A 25,170-nucleotide genomic window follows, 5' to 3' on the forward strand; every position below is an offset into this window, starting at 1 on the left:
AATTTTAAAATCTAGCTATTTTTCCAAGATATAGACTTTTAAACTAAAATCATCATTGCTACATTCAGAGTTCTCTAATACAATTTAAAGATCTTCACCCAAGAACATGAAAGGCAAGATACACACACACACACACACATCCAGAAGGTATCCAACCATTTAATAGGAAAAATGGAGACATTTCTTGAAGAAGATACAAGATATAAGAAACATTGTACATAGGACAATGATGCCTCAGTCCCCTGCAAAGTAGGCACCTTGAGACCTAACACAGTTCTCCAAATTGCCATCGGCTGCCCCATTCTATTTTCCTAAATCTCACTGATGGTCTGAAATCTCTTCCCTTTCAAAGGTGATTTTAGTTTTTTGGAAAAGCCTGAAGTCACAGGGCACCAAATCTGGGCTGTATGGGGGCTGAGTCACCTGGGTGATTTGATGTTTTGCCAAAAAACTCTGTAGGAGATGTGATGCATGAGTGGATGCATTGTCATGAAGCTGCCAATCACCAGTAGCCCCTAACTGCAGCCTTCTGAATCATCCAAATAGTTTCCATGGAGACTGTTCAAGCTTAACACAAATTTTGATGCAGATTCATTGCTCAACTCAGTCATTCTGAATGTGACAGCCACACAGTACACATGCTCACTCAATGGCATCTTCTCCCCCACTGACTAGTACAGTGAAGTCATCATTGTTCACACATGCACATTCTAGACCACTTTCCTTGGCTGCCTAGTTACATTGATATAGCACAAACCATTCTCATTATATGAAAGGAAATGTCTTAAACTACAAGAAGACTACATGTACATAGGAAATCTTTTTATTTCTAGTTTTATGAAAATTTAAAAAAAATCAGCCCCAGATAATAAAACAAACTAGGTGTCACTGTCAGGAAAACTAAAAAAATATATATTTAAATATTTCTGTTAAATAGTTTAATCCATAAGAATCTTATAACAACTGGGAAGAGAGAAGAAAGAGAAAGAAAGGGGGGAAGGAAGAGAGAACACTAATAAATCTGGTTTGGATTAAGACTCTTACAATGGTTTTTATTATACCTCTTTCCATTAAGAAAAAAAAGCTCATTATTTTTATTTTTCCAATTGCCTTCTCCTATCTGCAATGCTCCTTTTAAAAGTAGTTTAATTTACAATCCTGGACTTAAATTGTGAGTCCAATACCTATCGCTGGGATTTAAGTGCTCAAACCAGTATCAGTCCAAATTTCTTTCTTTTACTCCAAATACATTTCCACTCTTGATCCTTTCTATGACTCAATGAATTTTTTTTTAAATCGAAGTAATACACTGAGGAGACCTGCAGATCTTAAAGAACAACCATGTGAATTACTAAAGGCTTCAAATATATTTATAAACAGAAAAAGAAAGTCAATTTCTTGTCTAATTGAAAAATACTGGGAGGATACCTCAACAGAAGGATAAAGAGGACCAAACCAGCCAGATTCTTCCCATTTTACAATAGCTAGTCAGCTGAGAGAACAGGTTAACTGGCATAACAAAAGATATTAACTGATTATCTTCACTCTCCTGGGAGTAAAAATAGAGCCTGAATGAAGCCACCTACCATCCCATGAGTTTACTCCTATTAAAAATTAAGAGACAGGCAAAGAAACTGGAGTAGCCAAAACAATTCAGAAAAAGAACAACAAAATTGAAGGATGCACATTAACAGATTTCAAGGCTATAAAATTACTGTAATATTGGAGAAAGAATAAGCATCAATTAATAGAATAGAATTCTGGAACACAATAAAGTACAGAAATAGACACATACATATATAGGAAACAGTTTTTGAACAAAGTTGCAAAGGCAATTTAGTAGAATTGAACAAATGATGCTGGTATAATTGGATATATATACAGATATAATTTTCAATCCACAGTTTGCACTATATACAAATGTTAATTCAAAATATTCACAGCTTTGGCTGGTGTGGCTCAGTCAGTTGGAGCATCATCCACTACACCAAAAGGTCATGGGTTCGATTCCCAGTCAGTGCACATACTTAATTTGCACTTTTGATCCCCAGTCAGGGTGCATAGGGGAGGCAACCAATTGATGTTTCTCCCTCACATGGATACCTCTCTCTCTCTTTCTTTCTCTCTCCCCTTCCTCTCTCTCTAAAAATCAAGGGACAGATCCTTGGATGAAGATTTAAAAAAATAAAAATAAAAGATTAAAAAAAAACCCCACAGACCTAAAAAAATGTAAACACAGAAAACTTTTGGAAGGAAAAAAAACCTTTGTGACCTTGGGTTAAGCAAAGATTCCACCAAAAGCATTATCTATAATAAGAAAATGATGGATAAGTTATATTTCATCAAAATTAAAAACATCTGCTCTTCTAAAGTGATGGTGAAAAAATAAAAGATACATCACAGACTGGGAAATAAAATATGTGCAAGTCACATATCTGATAAAGGATTTGTATCCAGAATATATAAAGAACTCCCAAATCACATTAATAAAACAAAGAATTCAATTTTCAAAATTTGTTAAAAAATTAATAGTCACTTAATCAAAGGAGACATACAGGTGGCAAATAAACACAATACTGGTGTGGCTCAGTGGGTAGAATGTCATCTTGCAAACTGAAAGGTCCCCAGTTTGATTCCCAATCAAGAAGGCACATGCCGGGGTTGCAGGCCAGGTCTCCGGGTGGGGGTGTGCCAGAGGCAATCAGTTAACGTTTGCCTTGCACATTGGTGTTTCTCTCCCTTTCTTCCCCCACGCCTTCTCCCTCTCTTAAAAAAAAAAAAATCAACACATGCTCAATATCATTAGTTATAAGGAAAAGCAGATTAAAACCAGAACTACATAACTATTAGACTACTTAAATCAAAACCACTGGCAAATAGACCTCTCATACATAGTATCAGGAAGGATACAGACATGACCCAGTGACCCCATAGGTACTTGGCCAAGGAAAATGGAAAACTTATGTTTATACAAAAACTTCTACCTGAATATTTATAGTGGCTTTATGTGAAATTACCCTAAACTGTAAACAACTCAAACGTCCCTTCATTAGTTTTCTATTGCTGCCAAAACAAATTACTACGAACTTGGCAGTTTAAAACAACAACATAAATGTAGTATATTACAGTTCTGTAGGCCATAAACCTGGCATGGGTGTAACAGACTAAAATCAAAGTGCCTGTAGGACGCAGTTCTTTCTGGAGGCTTGGAGGAGAATGCACTTCCTGGTCATTCAGTACGATGGCAGAATTAAGTTCCTCGAGGTTGTAGGATCAATGTTGCTGTTTTGTTTTTGATTTGTTTTGTTTTTTTGCCGAATGTAAACCATGAATCTTTCCCAGCTTCCAGTTAAGGCCTTTTCACGTCACCTCTCTGACCTACTCTCCTCTGTCTTCCTCTCCCAAATTTAAGAATCATGTGATTAGACTGGGATAATCTGGATTACCCAGGATAATCCTACCATCTCAAAGTCCTTAACCTTAACCAAATCTTCAAAACTCCTTTTGATACATTAAGCAACAGATTCTTGGTTTCTAAAGATTAGAGGGTAAACATCTTTGCAGAGTCATTATTCTGCTCCCGGATTACCTCAAGTGGGGGACAGATAAACAAACTAAGTTTATCCACACAATGAAATACTATGTGCTCAGCAATAAAGACAAAGGAACCAGTGATACACACAACAAAATGAATGAATCTCAAATGCTTTCATGCTAAGTGAAAGCAGCTAGATTCAACAGTATTGTACTGTACTGCCTATGCACTACATTATTTCATCTACGTGACATTCTGGAAAAAAGAAAGTATGGGGACAGAAATCAGATCAGTGGTTTTCAGGGGCTGGGGATACAAAGCCCTGGGGGAAATTTCTGGTGTGATGGAACTCTTCGATATTGTGATTGTGATGGTAGATAAATCCATTTGTCCAAATATGCAGAACTGTATGGTAAAAAAGGTGAATTTTACTGTATCTAAATTAGACATTATTTTTTAAATTGGGGCACAACAAAAGGCTTAGAACAGATTCAGCAACATAAAATCAGACGGTGGTAAAGTATAAATTTCAAACACTATGGAATGAGGCAAAATAATCTTATTTTTTCTCAAATGGCCTTTCCAAAGAACAAATGAATCCACATCTCTATTGTGTCCCTTGGAAACCTTCTTAAACAAAAGATAGCAAAATTTAACCCCTATTTCTATTTCCTATCCCCAAATAATATAATTCAAAGAATCAGTTACCATTCTACCTTTCCCTGATCTACGACTGTCTTAAGAACGCACTGTATGATCTGCTCCCCTACAACTCCAGGTTTTTTGTGAACAGGAAATCCCCTAAATGGGGGGCTCTCTTCTATATGAGAGTAACTGAAGGAAATCAAAGGAGTCCTCTTTCTTCTATCCCTATGTTCCTATGTTTTCAAATCTTTTTACATTTCAAAAATTAGCATGAATTTACATTGTAAACATTTAAAGGTGTAAACATCCTACTACTTTGAATGTGGAGACCTATCTAAGCATTAGTTCACTATGTTGTCAATGACTCGGAATACTTTTTATAAAGGTTTTCTAAAAAACTTATCCTGTTCTGATAAACTTAACCGATTGTGTAGAATACTCTAAGTATTATAGCCTAACAGCAACATATAAAGGACATGAAAACATAAGTGGAGTAGATAACCAATTTTTTACCCTTTACCAGACTAAAAGCTCTCTATAATACATCAATGTTTAAGATAATTTAGCTTATGTAGTAATGTCAATAAATTAATCACATTTGTGAGAAAAATCCTTTTATGCTTTAAACTTTATGTACTTAATTCTCCTGATTTAAACATTTTATAATAAATGAAAAATTAGATACTTACAAGCAACAAATTGTTTTTTAAATAGCAGTCACAATAAGTAACAATTAAAAATCACAGTGGATTATTTCACTTTTTTTAGGTTTTCATAAAAGGAATGAGGAGAAAATCCCCAATACTCAGTGTAAAGTGGAATTTTAGGAATAGTTACTGTTAACAGATTCAGAACAAAAATTCCAAAGCAAATACAACATTTTCCAATGTTTACCGTAAGACAGGTACTATTCTAAGCACCTTAAATCTTCTTCTCACATCATTACAATCCTACGGGATAGGCACTGATATTACCCCCGTTCTCCAGAAGAGGAAATTGAGGCCCAGGAAGGTTAGGTAATTTGCAAGTTCACAGAGACAGTAAGCTGTGGAGTTCTCCTGTTAAAAATGGAGGCAGTTTTACTCTAGAACCTTCACTCTTTACATTTATGTAGACTTTCTATTACTTACAGAAATAGCTCTCCAAGTAGTAATATATAAAAACTATATGTAGACATATACGTAGCCTAGATACACATGGCTATGTATATCTCAAAGTACACAGTGAGTTTTTACTCAGAATCTGACCTCAATGCGCCAGGGGAAAATACTTCTTTCTTATCGGGGAAACTAAGATATGCTATTAAATCATCAAGACAGAATTGTTATTTTAAAAGTTGAAAATTTCAATAGAAAGACAGACCTAAACAACTACAAAAGAGGTATAATCTTCAAGAAATAGCCTGAGAAAATTGGGAGTGAAAAGGTTGAAAATCAACATTTCTAATTGTGTATCTTTTTGTATAATTTTATACTGTTTCAATTTTTTAACTATGTCCAAGTATTTGCCTACTTATTAAAAACAGTTAATAGTATATATGAGGAAAAAGATGAAATAAAAGGTAAAAGCAGCTGACAGAAGATAAATGTACAGAACAAATTTACTGAATATTTGAAGTCTAATCAGAACTCTAAAAATAACATTCTATGTGAACCCTTGACAGTTGAAAAGGGAAATATGGCAAGATAAAAATTAAAATAGGAACTTAGAGCCCCTACGGTAAAAGTTATAGCAAAAAAATTCCAGATGAATCAAAGATTTAAACATTAAAAAACCCATAAAGTTGGTATTAAGAAAGTATGAAAAATACTCTTCATAATTTCCAACTAGAAAAGGCCTTTTCCAGATATAAAACCCAGAAACCATAACAGGCTGATAAAATTAAACTACGTTAACATGAAATATTTATGCAGGTAAAAATTAACAAACAAACAAACAAAAGCCATAAAGAAAAAGGAACAAGCAAAAGAATAAATGTAACTCATATCACAAACAAATTAAGACCAAGGTTCTCCACATACATACACAGAGTAAATAAACGACCAAGAGTTCACAGAAATTTAATAGCTCTGCAATAAATGGAAAGATGGTCAAGTTCACTCACGATAGGAGAATATGGGGGGGGTGGAAACAGGGGAGGGAGGTGGGGAGGGCTGGGGTGGTGGCGAGAGGTTGGGGGAGAAAGGCAGAAAACTGTACTTGAACAACAGTAAAATCTCAAAAGTATTTAACATAAATAAATAAATAAATAATAGAATACAAACTAAAATTCCAATGAGCTACTATTTTTTAACCTATCACATGAACAAAAATCAACATGCCAGGTAACATCATATTGGCTAAAGGATACGAAAGCATGTACTCCACATCTGAAGGGGAGGAGTATGAACTGGTTCAAACTCTATGTGAGGGCGTATGGCAATACCTATCAAAATTTCAAAGGCCCACACATCTGAACCAACAATTAACTTCTAGGTATTTATGCTACATATAATTGCAGAAGAACAAGATTACTTATATAAAGACATATTTATAGGATTTGCAGTAACAAAAGAAAGTAAATAACCTAAATGCCTGCTGACAGGCTGTTTATGGTTTGCTATATCCAACAATGGAATAGTTAGCATACAGGTATACACAGGAAGCCTTATACGTACTAGGTAGAACAAAATCCAAGAAGACGACATAGTATTATGTGGAAAATAAATTAAGTGAAAAAAGCTATAGAGCAGTGTGCATAGTGCACCACCACTTGTGGAAAAGAAAAACTGCACACACACATATATTTGTAAATGTATGGAATAGTTCTGGAAGGATATACAAGATACTGGTTTACTATGGTTTCTTACAAGGGAGAATGAGGAATAGCAAAAAGAGAGAGACTTATTTTTACCATATACTTTTAAAAATTTTGTACTATGTATATGCATTTATCATTCCAATAAATTAGCTGTTAATAACAGACAATAGATAAATGCCTACCTGGGAAAATGTTCTTATTTTCTGGAAATTCTAAAATAAATATTTAGAATCAAGGTATCTATAATTCGCTCTGGCTGGTGTAGGTCAGTGGATTGAGTAGGGGCCTTCGAACCAAAGGGTTGCTGGTTCGATTCCTAATCAGGACACATGTCTAGCTTGTGGGCCACGTTCCCAGAAGGGGGCATGTGAGAAGCAACCACACATTGACATTTCTCTCCCTCTCTACTCCTTTCCTTCCCCTCTCTCTAAAAATAAATAAATAAAATCTAAAAAAAAAAGATATCTATAATTCACTTTACAATACTTCAAGAAAATAGAAAAAGATATGAGAAGTTGTAATAAATGTTAGATCTAGGCAATAGGTATATACAGGGATTTCAATACACTATTCTACTTTTCTATATACTTGACAGGTCTCATAATAAAAAGGAAAAAAAAATACAGTGAAATCCCTTTTATCTCAGATAGGTAATGCCATTTACCCTGAAAATTTTTCATTAATGCAGAGAAACACTTTTAAAAGTTTCATGTATAATTTAAGCATTTTAGATTAACATTTAGAACAGAAAAGTACCTTCATTTTTCAATCTTCTGATTTAAGGCCACAGCCTTACGTTTAATATGAATCCATAGCAAAAGAGGTCAGTCTTAACCTATTCATATAAGCCATTTCTACTTTTGGCTTATTTAAATAGCAAAAACATGAGTTTAAAAAAGTAAAACTTTATATTTATACAATGTCCCCCAAAATTTTATTGTTGTTATCACATAGCTAATTGACAACTTTTTGGCAACTTCTCCTTGAGTTTTTCCAAAGCATTCTACTTGAATCAACTGCCCTTTTCGTATTGATACTTTATCTGTTCCTGCATTTCACTAAATTGGAAACAAACATGAGTGACTCTTGGCAAGCAAGCAATTAAAATGGTGGGGGTAGTACACAGGAGTAGAGAAGAGTCATTAAGAAGTTTAGCACACTCAACATTAGTGAATTTATTTTTCAAATGAAACAGAAAGGGCAATTAATACAATGAATTATGTAAGTGGTTAAAAAAAACTTAAATTTGGTACTTTTGGCCACGATGGAGGCGTAAGCAGACACACTGTGCCTCCTCTCAAAACCAGAAGAAGGACAACAACAATTGAAAAGCAAAAAACCACCAGAACTGACAGAAAATCAAACTGTATACAAGTCCAACAAACAAGGAGTTAAAGAAGAAACATTCATCCAGACTGGTACCAGGGGTGGAGATGGGCAGCCGGGAGGAAAGTACTGTGGCAAGGTGGTGGCTGGTGGACCCAACAAGGCAGTGGATTGTAGAGTGGGCAGTCCCACATTCCCATGGAGATAAACCGGGAGGAACAACTGGGGAACCAGACAGGCCTAGCAACCCAAGGTTCCTGTGCAGGGAAATAAAGCCGCAAACCTCTGAATGAAAACACCTGTGGGGGCTGAGGCGGTTGGTGCAACTCTCAGCCTCACAGAAGAGCTCGTTGGAGAGACCAGCAGGGTCCTGGAGTGTGCACAGGCCCACTGACCCAGCAATTGGCACCAGAGGGGCCCAATTTGATTTTCGGTAGTGGGGGAAGTGACTGAAAACTAGCAGAGAGCTGAGCAAGCCCCACTGTTCCCTCTTGGACTCCTCCCCCACAAAGAGCACCACAACACAGTGACTTGGGTTACCCCGCCCTGGTGAACACCTAAAGCTACACCCCTTATTATGTAACAGGTGTGCCAAGACCAAAAAAATGGCCCAAATGAAAGAACAGATCAAAGCTCCAGAACAAATACAACTAAGCAAAGAAGAGATAGCCAACCTATCAGATGCACAGTTCAAAACACTGGTAATCAGGATGCTCATAGAATTGGTTGAATATAGTCTCAAATTAGATGAAAAAATGAAGACTATGCTAAGTGAAATAAAGGAAAATGTATAGGGCACCAACAGTGATGGGAAGGAAACCAGGACTCAAATCAATGGTGTGGACCAGAAGGAAGAAAGAAAGAAAGAATTCAAAAAAATAAGAAGAGGCTTCGGAACCTCCAGGACATCTTTAAACATTCCAACGTCCGAATCACAGGGGTGCCAGAAGGAGAAGAGGAAGAGCAAGAAATTGAAAACTTATCTGAACAAATAATGAAGGAGAACTTCCCCAGTCTGGCAGAGGAAATAGACTTCCAGGAAGTCCAGGAAGCTCAGAGAGTCCCAAAGAAGCTGGACCCAAGGAGGAACACACCAAGGCACATCATAATTACATTAGCCAAGATGAAAGAGGAGATAATCTTAAAAGCAGCAGGACAAAAGGAGACAGCTACCTACAAAGGAGTTCCCATAAGACTGTCAGCTGATTTCTCAAAAGAGACCTTGCAGGCAAGAAGGGGCTGGAAAGAAGTATTTGAAGTCACAAAAGGCAAGGACCTACATCCAAGATTATTCTATCCAGCAAAGCTTTCATTTAGAATGGAAGGGAAGATAAAGTGCTTCCCAGATAAGGTCAAGTTAAAGTAGTTCATCATCACCAAGCCCTCATTATATGAAATGTTAAAGGCATTTATCTAAGAAAAAGAAGATAAAAACTATGAACAGTAATATGACAACAAACTTAGTTATTAACAACCACACCTAAAACAAAAACAAAAACAAACTAAGCAGACAACTAGAACAGGAACAGAATCACAGAAATGGAGATCACATGGAGGGTTATCAGTAGAGGAGGGGGAGGGGGAGGATGGGGGAAAAGGTACAGAGAATAAGTAGCATAAATGGTAGGTAGAAAATAGACGCGGGGAGGTTAAGAATAGTATAGGAAATGGAGAAGTCAAAGAACTTATATGCGTGACCCATGGACATGAACTAAAGCGGGGAGGGGAATCTGGGTGGGAGGGGGTATGCAGGGTGGAGGGGAATAAAGGGGGGGAAATGGGACAACTGTAATAGCATAATCAATAAAATATATTTTTAAAAAAGAAAATCTTAAAATTTTTAAAACACTGATGAGGGAATAGCAGGAAAAAAAAAGAAAACTACCAACTAACTTCTAACCCTGTGCTTAAGCAGCAGGGTGAAGCAGTAACTGACAGAAAAGTGACAATAGATAGTTTCAAAATCACAGGTAGGTTTCTGTAATAAAAACAACAAAAACTGTGTGTGCATGTATAGGGACAGTTACAAAACACTGCTTCTTAAGTCCCTCAAAGTTCCCCCATGGGAAACTTCACTGCAGTTCAAATGAAGATCCCATCTAAAACCTGAGAAGCTCACTCTGTTGCATTCCAAGGAATGTTCTTGAGATTCTGGAGAGGTGCCCGTCTGCTTAACATTTAAAGTAATTAGGTCAAGACTGGCTTCAAAGATATCAAACTGGAAGAATTTGGAAGGACAGGGCATAGGAAGGGACATAGTGGGTGAAAGGTATGCAATGTACATTGAAAATTTCCATAATAGAGTTAAACAAACAAGTAAGTAACTGGTACAAAACAACAACATAAATTACAGAGTGGGTTATATGAGTTGGGTAAATCACAGATCAAATTCTGAAGTGTATCATTCCCACCAAGCCCAGGGCTTGGGTCTACCAGAGGCCTAGTTTTGTATCTATTGATAAAAATGCTTATTTAATTATGTACTGTAGAATTGTGTTATCCATTAATCCAACTTTCCAGAGCACTATAAATTTTATTCAAATATTTTATGCCACTGAACTATAATAGCAGCAGTTTGGGGAGGACTCTTTTATTCCAAAACTCACTTTATTGACACTTACTGAGACTTTAGCATTTGGCTGAATGCCATTAACCATTTGAAAGTTACTTATACTTACACATTCAAGTATGTGTTACTTATTGAAACAGATCAAATTCTTAATGACAGTGGAGCTGAACCCACCGGACAGCTCTAATCCACCCAAAAGGACATGGATGTTTTATTCTTATTAAAAACAAAAGGTGGTAAGCATCTGTGTCATGATAGCTCAGTAGAAAAATAATGCAGCTGTTAATCACTGGCTTTTAATAAACTAACAAACAGCAGTGGAGCTCTACCACACATCACTGACAGGGTTCAGCAACAGTGGTCATACACACAATTCCAATTGTTAGACTTCTGGCCAAGATGCAGGCATAGGTACATAAACGCTGCCTCCTTGCACAACCAAAAGAAGGACAACAACCAATTAAAAACAAAAACAGAACTGCCAGATATTCAAACTGTATAGAAGAAGTCTGACAACCAGGGAGTTAAAGAAGAAACATTCATCCAGACCGGTAGGAGTGGTAGAGAGGACGCACAGGAAGGCAGTGGCTGGAAGACTGGGTAGTCCCACATCTGCATGCGAATAAACCAGAAGGAACAACTGGGGAGCGAGACAGACCACACAATGCAGGGTTCCAGTGCGGGGAAATAAAGCCTCAAAACCTCTGTCTGTAAAAATCTGTGGGGGTTGTGGCAGTGGGATAAACTCCCAGCCTCACAGGACAGTTCGTTGGAGAGACTCACAGGGTCCTAGAACGTACACAAACCCACCCACCTGCAACTCAGCACCAGAAGGGCACAACTGGCTTGTGAGTTGAGGGGGAAGTAACAGATAGCAGGGTGAGAGCTGAGCAAGCAGCATTGTTCCCTGTCGGATCCCTGCCCCACATAAAGCACCACAATGCAGCAAAGTGGGTCCTGCCCCGCCCCTGGTGAATACCTAAGGCTCCTCCCCTTACAATGTAACAGGCCCACTGAGACAAAAAAAAAAGCATGGCCCAAATGAAAGAACAGATCAAAACTCCAGGAAAACAACTAAGCAACCAGGAGATACCCAACCTATCAGATGCAGAGTTCAAAACACTGGTCATCAGGATGCTCACAGAAATGGTTCAGTATGGTCACAAAGCAGAGGAAAAAGTGAAGGCTATGAAAAGTAATATAAAGGAAAATGTACCAGGAACCAACAGTGAGGGGAGGGAAACTGGGACTCAAATCAATGATTTGGACCAGAAGGAAGACATAAACATTCAATCAGAACAGAATGAAGAAATAAGAATTCAAAAACATGAGGAGAGGCTTAGAAACCTCTGGGACAACTTTAAATGTTCCAACATCTGTATCATAGGGGTACCAGAGGAAGAAGAAGAAGTGCAAGAAATTGAAAACTTATTTGAAAAAAATAGTGAAGAAGAACTTGCCCAGTCTGGCAAAGAAAATAAGACTTCCAGAAGTCCAGGAAGCTCAAAGAAGTCCCAAAGAAGTCCCAGAGAGTCCCAAAGAAGTGGGACCCAAGGAAGCAGCGTGGAGGGGATTAAAGGGGAGAAAAAAATTGGGACAACTGTAATAGCATAATCAATAAAATATACTTTAAAAAAAAGAAGTACAAATAGGTAGTTACAGAATAGCCATGTAGATATAAAGTACAGTATAGGAAAGGGAGTAGCCAAAGAGCTTACATACATGATCTATGGACAGGAACACGGGGGCAGGGATTGCCTGAGGTTGGGTTGTGCTTGGAGGAAGGGAGCAAAGCGGAAAAAATCAGGACAAGTTTAATAACATAATCAATGAAATGTAATTTTTAAAAATTCCTATTGTTCCTCTCAACGAGACAACTGCTCAAGCCAGAGAAATAGCTCACTATTTTCAAGAATAAACATCGCAATGCAAAATAGTCATTTATCCCTCTATCTTTACACACTATGTATGCTCTTCTTTCACTCTATCATCTCTAAAGTGCCTAAGCTGACTATAAACAGAAAACAGGAAATTACTCATTTTAAAGGGTGGAATAACTTGTAGGCCATTTAAGAAATAGACCTATTACAATACATTAGAATCTAGTATACTCTAACTAATAATAATGAGTACATTGTAAGAAGTAGCATGTTCTAAATGACACCAACTTGCTCTTTTCAACCACTTACATTTTAAGAACATTTCAGACTTATAAAACTGGTAATTAAATGGAGATTTAAAAAAATCCCTACCAAAAATTCTTCACTTTACAAAACAATTCCCTGTGAACTGTACTTGGTATTTAAATATCCTCGTAAACACAAAATAGTTCCACTTGTGTATTACTTGAGATCTCTAAGACCCACTTAGAAATATTTTATTTTTTTAAAAGTTAATCTTCCAAAATTGGAACTGAATAATACTATTTTAGAACATGACCATCCTCTGCTAAGAAAGTGGGAGTAAAAAAAAAAAAAGAAGAAAGAAAAAGAAAGTAGGAGTGACTAGAAAAAATATCTCAAGGATATTCACAAAGAACCTGCTTTGCACTGTACCTTACTGTAAGAGCCTAGATTTTTAAATTTATCTTCTAGAACTGTGATATTATCTCAACAGTGCTTATTATCTGTTGGGAAATACAGCTTCATTTCTACTGACATCTCCCTCAATATCACTTACTAAAAGTATATTAATTTAAAATTCATAAAAAGTTATTAGAGCAATTCTAAAATATTGCTAAGATTTCCCTATAGTGTTTATATTTTTACTCTTTATACATAAAACTTCAATCCTGATTCTTTTATGGCACTATTCAGGACTTAAACTTCATTATAAACATACTCCTTGGAGCATAATCACCTCACATTATAAGCCAAGCTAACACCTGTTCTCACTTTTAGTGCTATTTTAGCTATAATAAAGCTGCTTTCCCAGCACATCTACAAATGAGTAACACCCTAATCCCAGGCCTCCCTATGACCTTATTTACTTAAAATTGTTATTTTTGTTAAGCAACGGTCACAATCTATAACATTTTCCAATCTTGACACAATACCTAACAGTTTTAAAACACTACAAAATTACAGACACTGAAGATTTTTGAGTATCTGTAGATTGTTTTACAAACTTGCTCATTGGCTTACTTAAAGTGAACTAAAGTGACAGTCCCATCCCTCACCCTTTTTAAAATGAAAGTATTTAGAAAGTATAGATGTTATATCTTCATAGTTCCTAAATCTCATTCCTATAAAAACTGTTCCATTAATACTCATGAATTTCAAGTTTCAAAGTAGCATATTGTCAAAAATTTCTTGTGCTGCATTCCTTCTGGAGGCTCTTGGGGAGGACACATATCCTTGTCTTTTCCAGCTTCTAAGAGGCCACCTGCATTTCTTAGTTTGTGATTCCTTTCTCCATCTTCAAAGCACATCACAACAACTTCTGCTTCCAGCATGCCATCTCTTTCTGCCTGTCCTTCTTACCTCCCTCGTATAAGGATTCTTGTGATTATACCTGGTATCATCTGGATAATGCTGGATAATTTCCTGATCTCAAGATCCTTGATTTAATCACATCAGCAAAGTCTCTTTTTCCACTTGATATATTCTTTTTAAAAAGATTTTTAGAGAGGGGGAAGGAAGGAAGGAAGGAAAGAAAAGAGGTAGAGAAACATTGATGTGAGAAACATTAATCAGTTGCTTCTAGTATGCGCCCCAACCGGTGACTGAACCCACAACCCAGGCTTGTGCCCTGACCAGGTATCAAACTGGCAGCGACCTTTCATTTGCAGGACGGCAACCAACCAACTGAGCCACACAGGTCAGGACAAGTTTATAAGGAACCAATCCGCACGGCAGTGGTAAATGTAGCCCAGCCCAATTTGGAAAACCTGTGGGAGCAAGTGAGCACATATGAACAGGCCCACAGATCAGTTTTCTCGTGGGGAACCAGGCCTGCATTGTACCTAGGCTGCTTTGAGATTTGCTTGTTGCTAAAACTCCCTCACCCTGAATTGAGGCAGCAAATGTTTACTGCATATCTTTAAAGTAACTTCCTAAAGTCTGTGCTAAATCCCCAAGGATGGAGTGTAACCTATTCAACCACTTTTCCCCTTGTATTAGCAACATCTTTTCCTTTGTTATATGTAAAAGGTAATTAACTGAAGAGAACCCCGGCATAGTAAATGAGGACCATACAAGTCTATGGATTTATTTACCCTTTTTGTTTTTGTTTTCTATTTCATTAGTTTTAATATCTACCTTTGTTTTTCATTTTCCCAACTTTCTCTTGGTTCGTTATTTTTTAATTCCTTTAAGATGTGTACTAAGTTCCTGCACTAGTTACAAAGTTTTTACCTCTATATCTAAATCTTTTCTTTAAACTCAGCTTTGTGATATTACTAGTCAAATGGGATACATGAATTCTAAATGGATCCTGGATTGGAATCAACCAGTTAATTAAAATAAATAAAAATACTATAATTTTTTTTTAGTAATTGGGGAAATTTTATATGGCAGTATATTAGATTATATTATTTGAATTACTGTTTATTTTCTTATGAATGATGCTGGCCTTGAGGCTATGTAGGAGACTGTCCTTATTTTTAGGAAGCACACACTGAACTGTTTAGGCATGAAATGTTATGACATCTACAACTTATTTTTAAATGTTTTGTGGGTTGAACTGTTTCTCTTCACTGCAAAATTCATATGTTGAAGCTCAGAATGTGACTGTTATGGAGACACAGCCTTTGCAGAGGTAATTAAACTAAAATGAGGCCATTATGGTAGGCTCTAATCCAATGTGACTGGTGTCCTTATAAGAGATTGGGGCACAGGGAGAGATACCACGGATGTACAAACACAGAGGGACAACCAGGTAAAGAGGCAGTTAAGAAGATATCTGACTGCAAGCCAAGAAGAGAGGCCTCAGAAGAGAGCAACTGCTCCAGTATCTTGATCTTGAACTTGCCACCTCTATAACTCTGTAAATCTCTGTTGTTTAAGACAGTTGGTCTGTGGTATTTTGCTATGAAAGTCCTATCAAACTAATACAAATAGCTTTAAGGGGAAAAAACATAAATATAAAAAGAGAAAGCAAAAATGGAAAATGTTAATGTTGCTGAATCTAGGGTAAATGGATGTTCATTAGATCATCCTTTCAACTTTCATGTAAATTTGAATTTTTCCAAAATAAAAAGTTTGGGTGGGAAATTTCACAAGGATACTCATGCATGTTTGTGTGTGTATGTTTATATTTATACATATAATTAGTTTGCTAGGGCTGCCACAGACTGACTTAAACAGAGATTTTATTTCTGCCCTGGTTGGTGTGGTTCAGTGCACTGAGTTGCTGTGAACCAGAGTCGCTGGTTCAATTCCCAGTCAGGGCACATGACTGGGTTGCAGGCCTGGTCCCCAGTATGCGGAACACAAGAGGCAACCACACATCGATGTTTCCCTTTCTCTCTTTCTTACCCCTTCTCTAAAAGTAAATTAAAAAAAATTAAAATTAAATTTATTTCTCACAGTTCTGGAGGTGAGAAGTTATAACGTGAAATGAAATTGTCCTTATTTGGTGATACTTGCCTTATAACTTTCTGTAAGAGATTAAAAAAAAACCCCTCAAGATTTCAGGCTAATTATGCACTACTTACCTATTCTACTGCCCCAGGTAATCTCTTCTTATTTGTGCTACTACCTTTTCCAAGAGAGATTCAAGCCAGTCTTTGGCAACTACCAAAAAAATTATTGTTTTAGTCAAAAATTATCAACAGATGCTAAAATTAGGACCGGCGAGAAGAATAATCTAGAAAAATATTTAGCATGTTGCTTCTTGATTAGTCAACATTCCAAAACTTTAGGGATTGTATATCACTACTGTCAAATTTTATGTACCTACAGGAAATAAAACACCTTATTATCATACCTGTTAAATAAAACATTAATAAGTATGCAGAAGAATTCAGTGCAATAAAGTGTTCTAAGCTACTAACATAATGCCTAGTAGAGTAAGAACTTAATAAATAGTGGGTATCACCAGTACAATATTCAAATTCCAAATAAAAAATGTGATTCTGCTTCAAGTTGGCACTGCTCTTGTCCTACATATGAGTAGCAGTTTAAGAAAATCACTTGATCCTGAGAGCAATAAACTTGAGACTTACATACACCAAAAGAACCAATCATTACAAGTAACTAAACCAATTTTTCTGTACTGTGGAATTAATTTATATAAATATTCAGAAAAACAATCACATTCTTGAGGTAGCAAATCAGCAAAGAAATAACAAAAACTTTTTGAAATGAAAATGAAAAAGTTTTAACTTACTGACTGACTAAATCAGACGCCACCTTAGAGCCATCATCTGCCTCCTCTTCCATATCCGAGTCCATGGCACTGTCACCTTATAAATGAAATAAACTACTGAAAGCACGCTTATAAAATGTCAGAGGAATTTAATTTTAATCATTACACAGGAAGTGTTGTCTTTAAACGTGATGCAGATTAAAGAACTTTATAGTTTACAGGTAACTAAAAACAATGAGAATATAAAGCAGCAAATAAAAAATTATTTATGAGAAATCTTTGCTTTTCAAAAATTAGCTTTATAGTAATCTGGTTAAACATTTTTCATTTCATTTTATTATTATATACAAATATGCTCTTATCTATACCCTTGAGATGGAAAAACCATGCATACAACAAAAAGTCTATTCTTAAAATGCTATTCTGATATCTAAACTGTACTTCTCTGTACAAATAGAGGTAAAAATACTTTTCAATGATTACTCAATAATGAAATTAAAGTAATAGTCAAGTAAGAAAAAATGCCTCAGAATGTATTCTGAATATAATATTAACTAAAAAGTTTTCAGAATGTAGAACCATGTATTCTTACCCTCAAGAATCTTCAAGATTCTTTTTTCAGACAGGAGCTCTAACTGTTCTTGGCATAGTTTTTTAATTTCTTCTATTGAACAGTTCTAAAGAAAATGACATTTTAAAAAGTACATTTATGAAATACAATGCCAATGTACATTAGAAAACAGAAATCACAGAAAAAGTCCAGTTGCCAAAATCTTACAATAAAACAAATTAAAAAGCCACATAAATCCTTTCATGGGATGAAATCTGATGAACTGCCAGCTAGCACATGAACATCACAAGACTTGATGAGAATCTATAGTCATGTTCATCATGAAACAAACTAGAGTGTGTCAGGATCCCAGATATTCCTAACAGCACCCTATTCATGTGAGGTAATTCCTCTAAAGGTTTGAATATTCAAGCCCTGGCTCTATGTATCTCAGATCTATGATTTTGGGCCTAACTTGTCCAATATTAGAATACCACATATTTCTCTGAATAATTTTCAGAAATAAATACATGAAAACATTTGTAAATTTAATGAAGTATAATCTGCTACCAAACATCATTGTATATTTTTACACAGCAGTATATCATTTCTTCAAACACCAGAAAGAATCGTTATACCTCTAGTTTATTTATTAACACGGCCTGCATTTAACAGAATTATTTCCAGGAGGTCAATGAAATCCTTACCTAAGCACAGTAAATTTCGCCATTTTTTTCTTGGTAATTTTCTACACATACAAAGTCATTTCTAAAATGCCTTAGCTTGTTTTAGTTAAAAACATCCAATTATATAGCCCTGGCTGCTGTAGCTCAGTGGAATGAGTGCGGGCTGCTAACCAAAGGGTCGCTGGTTTGATTCCCAGGCAGGGCACATGCCTGGGTTGTGGGCCAGGTCCCCAGTGGGGGCCACATGAAAAGCAAACACACATTGATACTTTCTCCCACTCTTTCTCCCTCCCTTCCCTTCTCTCTAAAAACAAATAAATAAAAATTTTTTTAAAGTGTAAAAAAACAAAACATCCAATTATAATTTGCATTAAGCAAATCTGCTATTAAAAAGTTTTTGTGTATTTCTATATATGTGTATAATCTGATAATCTATATAATGAAGTACCTTTAACACATCAGGAAGCATTTTCTGTAACTTCTTCTCTCCTATGATACAGAAACACTGCTGAAGCATTTCTTTTTTGTCTGATATATAGAAACTAACTGGTTTTAATGACACAGTCAGGTCCATACCACCTTCTTCAAGGTCACTGTTCTCTGCCAAGAATAATTCTTTCTCCAAAGTTGGTAAAAGATATTTGGTTTCCTAAAATTAAAGGAGAGAAAGAACCATTAAATACTACTACTTAAAGTATATGGAATACGTATATAATGTCATATTTTCATTGAATAAATTCTTCTTCATTAAGTATTTCCAAATTCTTGGTTTACATACAGTATCTAAAACCATAGGAAAGAATATTTAATTGTTCAGTATTCTTTGAACTTACTCTCCAAACCACAATTCGCTCATTAAATTTATATAAAATGAAGAGATAATATCTGAGGACACAAATGAAAACACACAAATGAGGACACAAATGAATATGTTATTGAATGATATCCTACAGTTTTAGTCTTCTGAAGAATTAGAATATTCCTCTAGTTTTCCATTCACCCAAAAGTTTTATGCATATATTGCCATTATTCTTAAGTTTATATAAAAAAGGGGAGAGTAGCAAAAATATTACAAATCACAAATATTATACACTAATGTATCACTTCTTACCTGGAGTTCTTATCACTTTTAAAATTGTTACATTATTTTATCACAGCCAAAGTAGCCAAGGAATTTAAACCATTTATGTCAATTTTACTACCTACCTCCCAAATGTATCCAGTTTTTCCAAAGCTAGTGCCATACTCCTGGTCCAAGGTACCATTACCTTTTGCCTATATTACTTCAATAGCTGCTTAACTATACTTGCTGCATCTAAGGAGGTTTCTCCGACTTGTTTTGTATACTGTTATCAGAATGGATTTAATAAAAGGTACATAATATTCATCTTTCCTATTTATAACTTTTGAATGACTTCCTTTTAGGGAAATATGGTTTATCTGGCCCTTCATGCTCATTCTTTGTATTTCAAATTCAACGACCTTCTGTGAATTACTCAAATATTTAATATATCCTGTTCTCCCTTCACCTTACATCGGTGGGACTTTTGTACACACTGTTTGTTCTTCTGCCTGGAACAAACAGCCCCACCTATTTCCCATAACATATACACTATTCTCCCAAGATTAACAAATTCAGATACCAATTCAAAGTCATTTTCTCTGAAAAATCCTAACTATACAGTTTAGGTAGATACCCTTGTTATATTTTCTAATGAATTTCTTTAAAAAGTAGTTTTTTAAAAAGCCGATTTTAAAGGAAACTATCAGACTGAGTAAGTAAAGGAGATCAACTCTTATTCTAATGGCATGCAAAGTAATCCGAATGTTAGTAACAATATAGAGAAACTAGAACCCTCATACACCGCTAGTAAGAATATAAAATGGTATAGCCACTCTGGAAAACAGTTTGGTAGTTTCTTGAGAAGTTACTGTATGACCTAGCAATCCATCCCTAGATATATATCCAATATAAATGTAAGCATATTCCTGCCCCAAAACTTGTACACAAATGTTCATAGCACTACTATTCATAAAAGGCAAAAGGTGGAAGCAATCCAAGTGTCCCACCAAGTGACAAATGGGAAAACCAAATGTGGTATTATTCAGCCATAAAAAGAAGTAGTGATATGTGTTATAACACGGATGAACTTTGAACAAACCTGCTAAGTGAAAGAAGCCAGTCATAAAAGACCACATACCACACGATTCTATCATATAAAATTCCACGACAGGGGAATAAATAAATCTCTAGAGATAGTAAATACATTAGTGGTTGCCTAGAGAGGGAACAAGGTGAGGCTGTGTCTAGCGGGGATAGCTAAAAAGTACATACAAGGGGTTTTTGGGGGAAGGAGTGATAAAAATATTTTCAAATTGATGATAATGTGGTGGTTGCAGAATTCTGTGAATATACTCAAAACAAATGAACTGTATACTTGGCATGGGTGAAGTATGGGATACAATATTTCTATAAAGCTGTTTTAAATAAATAGGAACTCCATATACAAGAAATATAATAGCACTCTGGGAATTCTGAGCTTAAAGTTATCTATAAGCCTAAAATGTAATTTCTTTTTTTCCCTTCACAAATACATTTACTTTTCATTAAAAATAGGTTTTAGGTCCTGGCCAGTGTGGCTCAGCTGGTTGGAGCGTCATCCTGTAACCCGAAAGGTGGTGGGTTTGCCTAGGTTAAGTTTCTCTTTCTCTGCCTCTCCCTCCATTCCCCTTTTCTAAAATTAATAAGCATGTCCAATGGTGAGGGTAAAAAAATAGGGTGTAGTTCTGTACGTAAATGTTTACGACTTAGCTTTACTAGTCTAAGCATCATAATACTGAGTACTAAAGATACAGAGACCACTTAAGATAAGAATGGTGATATCCAAAATTGAATCTAGAAGGGGTGGGAAAACTGAGTAGATCTATAATTATCAAAGTATTTGGAAAACAGAGTTAAGAGAAAAAAAGAAACAAACTATCAGACCCAGACAGATGTATGCTGTATGGTTCAATGGTCAAGTTGAGACAAATCTTGGGGGAAAAGATACAAACTTTTGTAGAACACACACATACACATACACAAAAGCAAAGATTCCTAACACAATCCATGAGGCTAGCAGAATCCTGATACCAAAACTAGAGACTACCACAAAAACAAACCCCAAAGGCTGCTTTAACTTAGAAATATAGATTGGATTAAAAGTAAAAATACTGAATTCCAGCCAAGTACAACCAAACCAATATATCAAACAGGGTCTATCTCAAGACTGCAAGGACAGTTCAATACTAGTTCATTTATCAATAAAATTACATCACCTGATTACTGGAGGAACACTGTGCCATCATCTCGACAGAGTGCCGTAAAAGCATCTGATAAAACCCTACAGTCCTCGTTGAACTGGGAATTGAAGAAAATTTCCTTAACCTGATCAAAGGTATCTTTCAAACCCCATGGCAAATATACTCTGGTAGAACATTACAAATGTGCCAACTAAACAAAGGATTGGGTAAAGTATGTCTGCTATCACTGCTTTTGTTGAACACTACATAATACCAAAAAAAGACCAAAAAAAGAGAAATACAGAGGTGGGCAAAAGTAGTTTTAAAGTTGTGAGTACATGAAACATAGTTTATTCTTGTATTACTTAATTACTATATTACTTACTTGTATTATAACTGTAAACTTACTTTTGCCACCCCTGTATAGTGCTGAAAAATAGATAAAACTCTCACTGTTAGCAGAATTTCTTCTGTGAGTCAACTTCAAACTAACAATGTGGCTAGATACAAGAAAATAAAAATAAATGGCCTTCTATTCTTCCACAACTACCAATTTTAAAATGTAATGTTAAAAAACACAGAATAGTTTTATAATTTTCAATTAGAAAAGACCCTTCAAGAAAACACATGTTCCAAAAATCATAGGAAATTAGTAATGAGTCTTGACCACAACAAAATCAAAATATTCAGTACATCGTGGCCAAAGTTATAGAAACATTTGCAATATACCTATACAAAGCATTTGAACCAAGACCTTATGTAGAGAAATTCATAACCTGTCAGTAAAAAGTTGAAAACAAAAAACGCAGAGAATATGTCTGACTTACATAAAAAATCAGATGACAAAAATATCAAAATATTAATCTCATGATTAATCAGAAAAATATAAAGTAAAACAAATGCAACATTGATTTCACCCATTAAGGTAACAAAATTATAAAAAATGGATGTAGTGAAAATTTGCAGAGATGGGTATTCTTATAAATTTTCTGGTTCATAAATCAGTAAAGCTTTTTTGGGAAGCATTTGGTAGTGCTTACCAATTTTTTTAAAATGCATAAACATTGACCCAGCAATTTCACTTGAGACTCCAACCTAAAGTAATTCTTGCAGAAGATATATGTACAAGGATGTTCACTTTTGTATCATGTCTGCAACAGCAAGAAAACTGTACGCCTAAATATTCATCAATAAAGATACAATGACATATCGTGCAGTCATTAAAAAATAAGGTATTGCATGTATAAAGATCCCTTATCCCAACAATGCAGCCGTATCCTCCAATTCAATGGGGGCACTGTCACAATAAAGCTTATGTGTAGAAACTTAAATATACATATCTGATAAGAATTAATGAAGAGGCTGCACATCAAACTATTAATGGGGAGGGAGGCTTAGAGAGAGACTGCGAAGCTTTTCCCTTTATTTCTGTGCTGTAAAACTTTAAGTGTGTATTTATGCACGTTTTATAATATACTACAAGGAAACTTTTTTTAAACAGCTCTATCTTTACACAGGTCTATGGGACATAAAGAATATGTCTTTTGTAAAGGCAGACATTGGACACAAATCTAGGCGTTGTTAACAAACTGTGACGGTGAGTAAACTTCCATAACCTCTTTGAGTCTCAGTTTCCTCACATTGTAATGTGCAGTTAACCATAACCTGTTAAAGGCGAAGAGAAGTAAAGCGTGGCTTGCAAGTGCACTAAAGGCTGGGCCCCTAACTCATACTTTTTTAGGGAGACTGAGGAGACCACAGGAGTGGAGGGGGCCAAGAGCAAAATGAGTCAGCTACCAGCAAATGCAGGTACTTGAAGTTCAGAACATGGGAGTGTGAGGTTCACCGGGGTCGGAACAGGAACCTCAAGCACGGGTGTAATTTTGGTTTGGCAATGCTAACAGTGGACTACAGCCGGCGCCCTTGCCGATCGTCACCCACATTCCTCCGAAAATGCAGCAGCTGGGAGATCAGCGAGAAGGGCGCCCACACACCTGTTGCACGGAGCCTGAGACACTGGCAGATGAGTCAGTGCTCCTCCGCTTGCGGCGCTCGCTGCGCTCCGCGCCGCTCCCCACGCCGGGGACGCTTCCAGTGTTCCCGCAGCAGGTGAAGCTCCCGCAACCGCCAGTGCTCCCGCAGCCGCTGATGCTCCCACTGCCACTGCTGGCGAGGGTGGGTCCCTGGTCCGGCGCCGCGACCATCGCGGCCGCGTCCTGACCGCTCCTTTTACGCCGCTTCTCCCGGGAAGATTTCTTCCCCGTCATGATCCTTTCGCTGTAACCATCTGAAGAAAACCCGCCCTCTTCGAAAGGATCTAAACCTCCACCCGTCGCCCAGCGTCCACAACAGGGGCCTGAGTCGCAGATTTACGTCACTTCCGAGCTCGTGGCAGACATCGCGAGAAGTTTCTGCAGGCGGGGCCCGGACTAATAGCACCGCCTCCAAGAGTCGCGGAGCTGGGTCTGTTTGCATCACTGTTGGGTAGGTGTTTAGTCAGTTTTTGGTAGTTCTTTTTTTTTTTTTTTTACCCGTACAAAGGCCAGAAGACGGCCTTTACAATAGCTCTTTGCCTTACTGATACTGCTTTGTACAAATTCACAGGTAAAGGTGTAGTTTTTGATTTTGAGACTTCATTTTTCTTCCAATTTTTATGACGCAAATAGCACTGCAACAGAGTTTACAGGAAATATCATCACCGACTGGGCACATTTTTACAAAATGTATTTTAGGGCTTTGTACAGGAATTGTGTTTCATTGTTTTTCCATTAACACTAATTTGTAAGCATTCCTTTTCTAAAGGCACTTGGCGCTAGTATTTCATTGTCTTTTCTCTAAGTAATTTTCAAAACCTGGTGTTTAGGTTGTTGACATTCTATCATGTTTCAGAATAATGAAGCTATAAGCAGATTAAGAAAAAATGTGCATTTCCCCATGATACCTTGTACTTCCAAAAGATATTGATAAAAGTATATCAACATCTTATTTCTCTTGTTCTATTTAATCGATTCCTTGGAAGACCGAACTAAATTAAAATGTCACCCATACACTGAAATCTTCTTATAAATTTGTGGTAATGTATGAAGATACTAATTTTTAACTTGAATTTTTGATTTGCAATGAATACTTCCCCACTGGTTGAAACACTATTTCCTCATCATCAAATCATCTGGTATTAAGTTTAACAATTTACTGAAATCAGTGTGTTGACTTTATAAATATACAGTAATTTATGTTGGTGAGATAGGAAGGGAATAGGGATAAAATATTGTTGGCCTATTAGTGTTCCTATCCTTTTTACCTTTTGAACATTTTTTGCACACAGCACTTTGTTAATGAAGATGGTAGACGTCTTGTTTGAAAGGAATGCTGTATGTGGCATTTTGCTAGGCCATTATATAAATATCTTACCTTATTCTATTTTTTGAAGTTCCAGTTGTACCTGTGATTAAAATGGGGCTGAGGTTA

General features: G+C 36.2%; 1 protein-coding gene across 1 annotated transcript in view; it reads right to left on the minus strand.

Moving 5' to 3' along the window:
• The window catches only part of CAAP1 (caspase activity and apoptosis inhibitor 1), a 54,212-nt gene extending 30,149 nt beyond the window's left edge, over positions 1–24,063 (minus strand). Inside the window, exons 1-4 of the mRNA XM_024558345.3 lie at positions 23,697–24,063; positions 18,869–19,069; positions 17,777–17,861; positions 17,206–17,281 (exon numbers count right to left, since the gene is read on the minus strand). Of these exons, the coding sequence (XP_024414113.1) occupies positions 17,206–17,281; positions 17,777–17,861; positions 18,869–19,069; positions 23,697–23,969 (635 nt within the window). The 5' untranslated portion in view covers positions 23,970–24,063. The remainder of the gene's footprint in view (positions 1–17,205; positions 17,282–17,776; positions 17,862–18,868; positions 19,070–23,696) is intronic.
• Positions 24,064–25,170: the final 1,107 nt, after the last annotated feature.

Source organism: Desmodus rotundus, chromosome 1, assembly GCF_022682495.2.
Source record: "Desmodus rotundus isolate HL8 chromosome 1, HLdesRot8A.1, whole genome shotgun sequence".
NCBI lineage: Eukaryota > Metazoa > Chordata > Mammalia > Chiroptera > Phyllostomidae > Desmodus > Desmodus rotundus.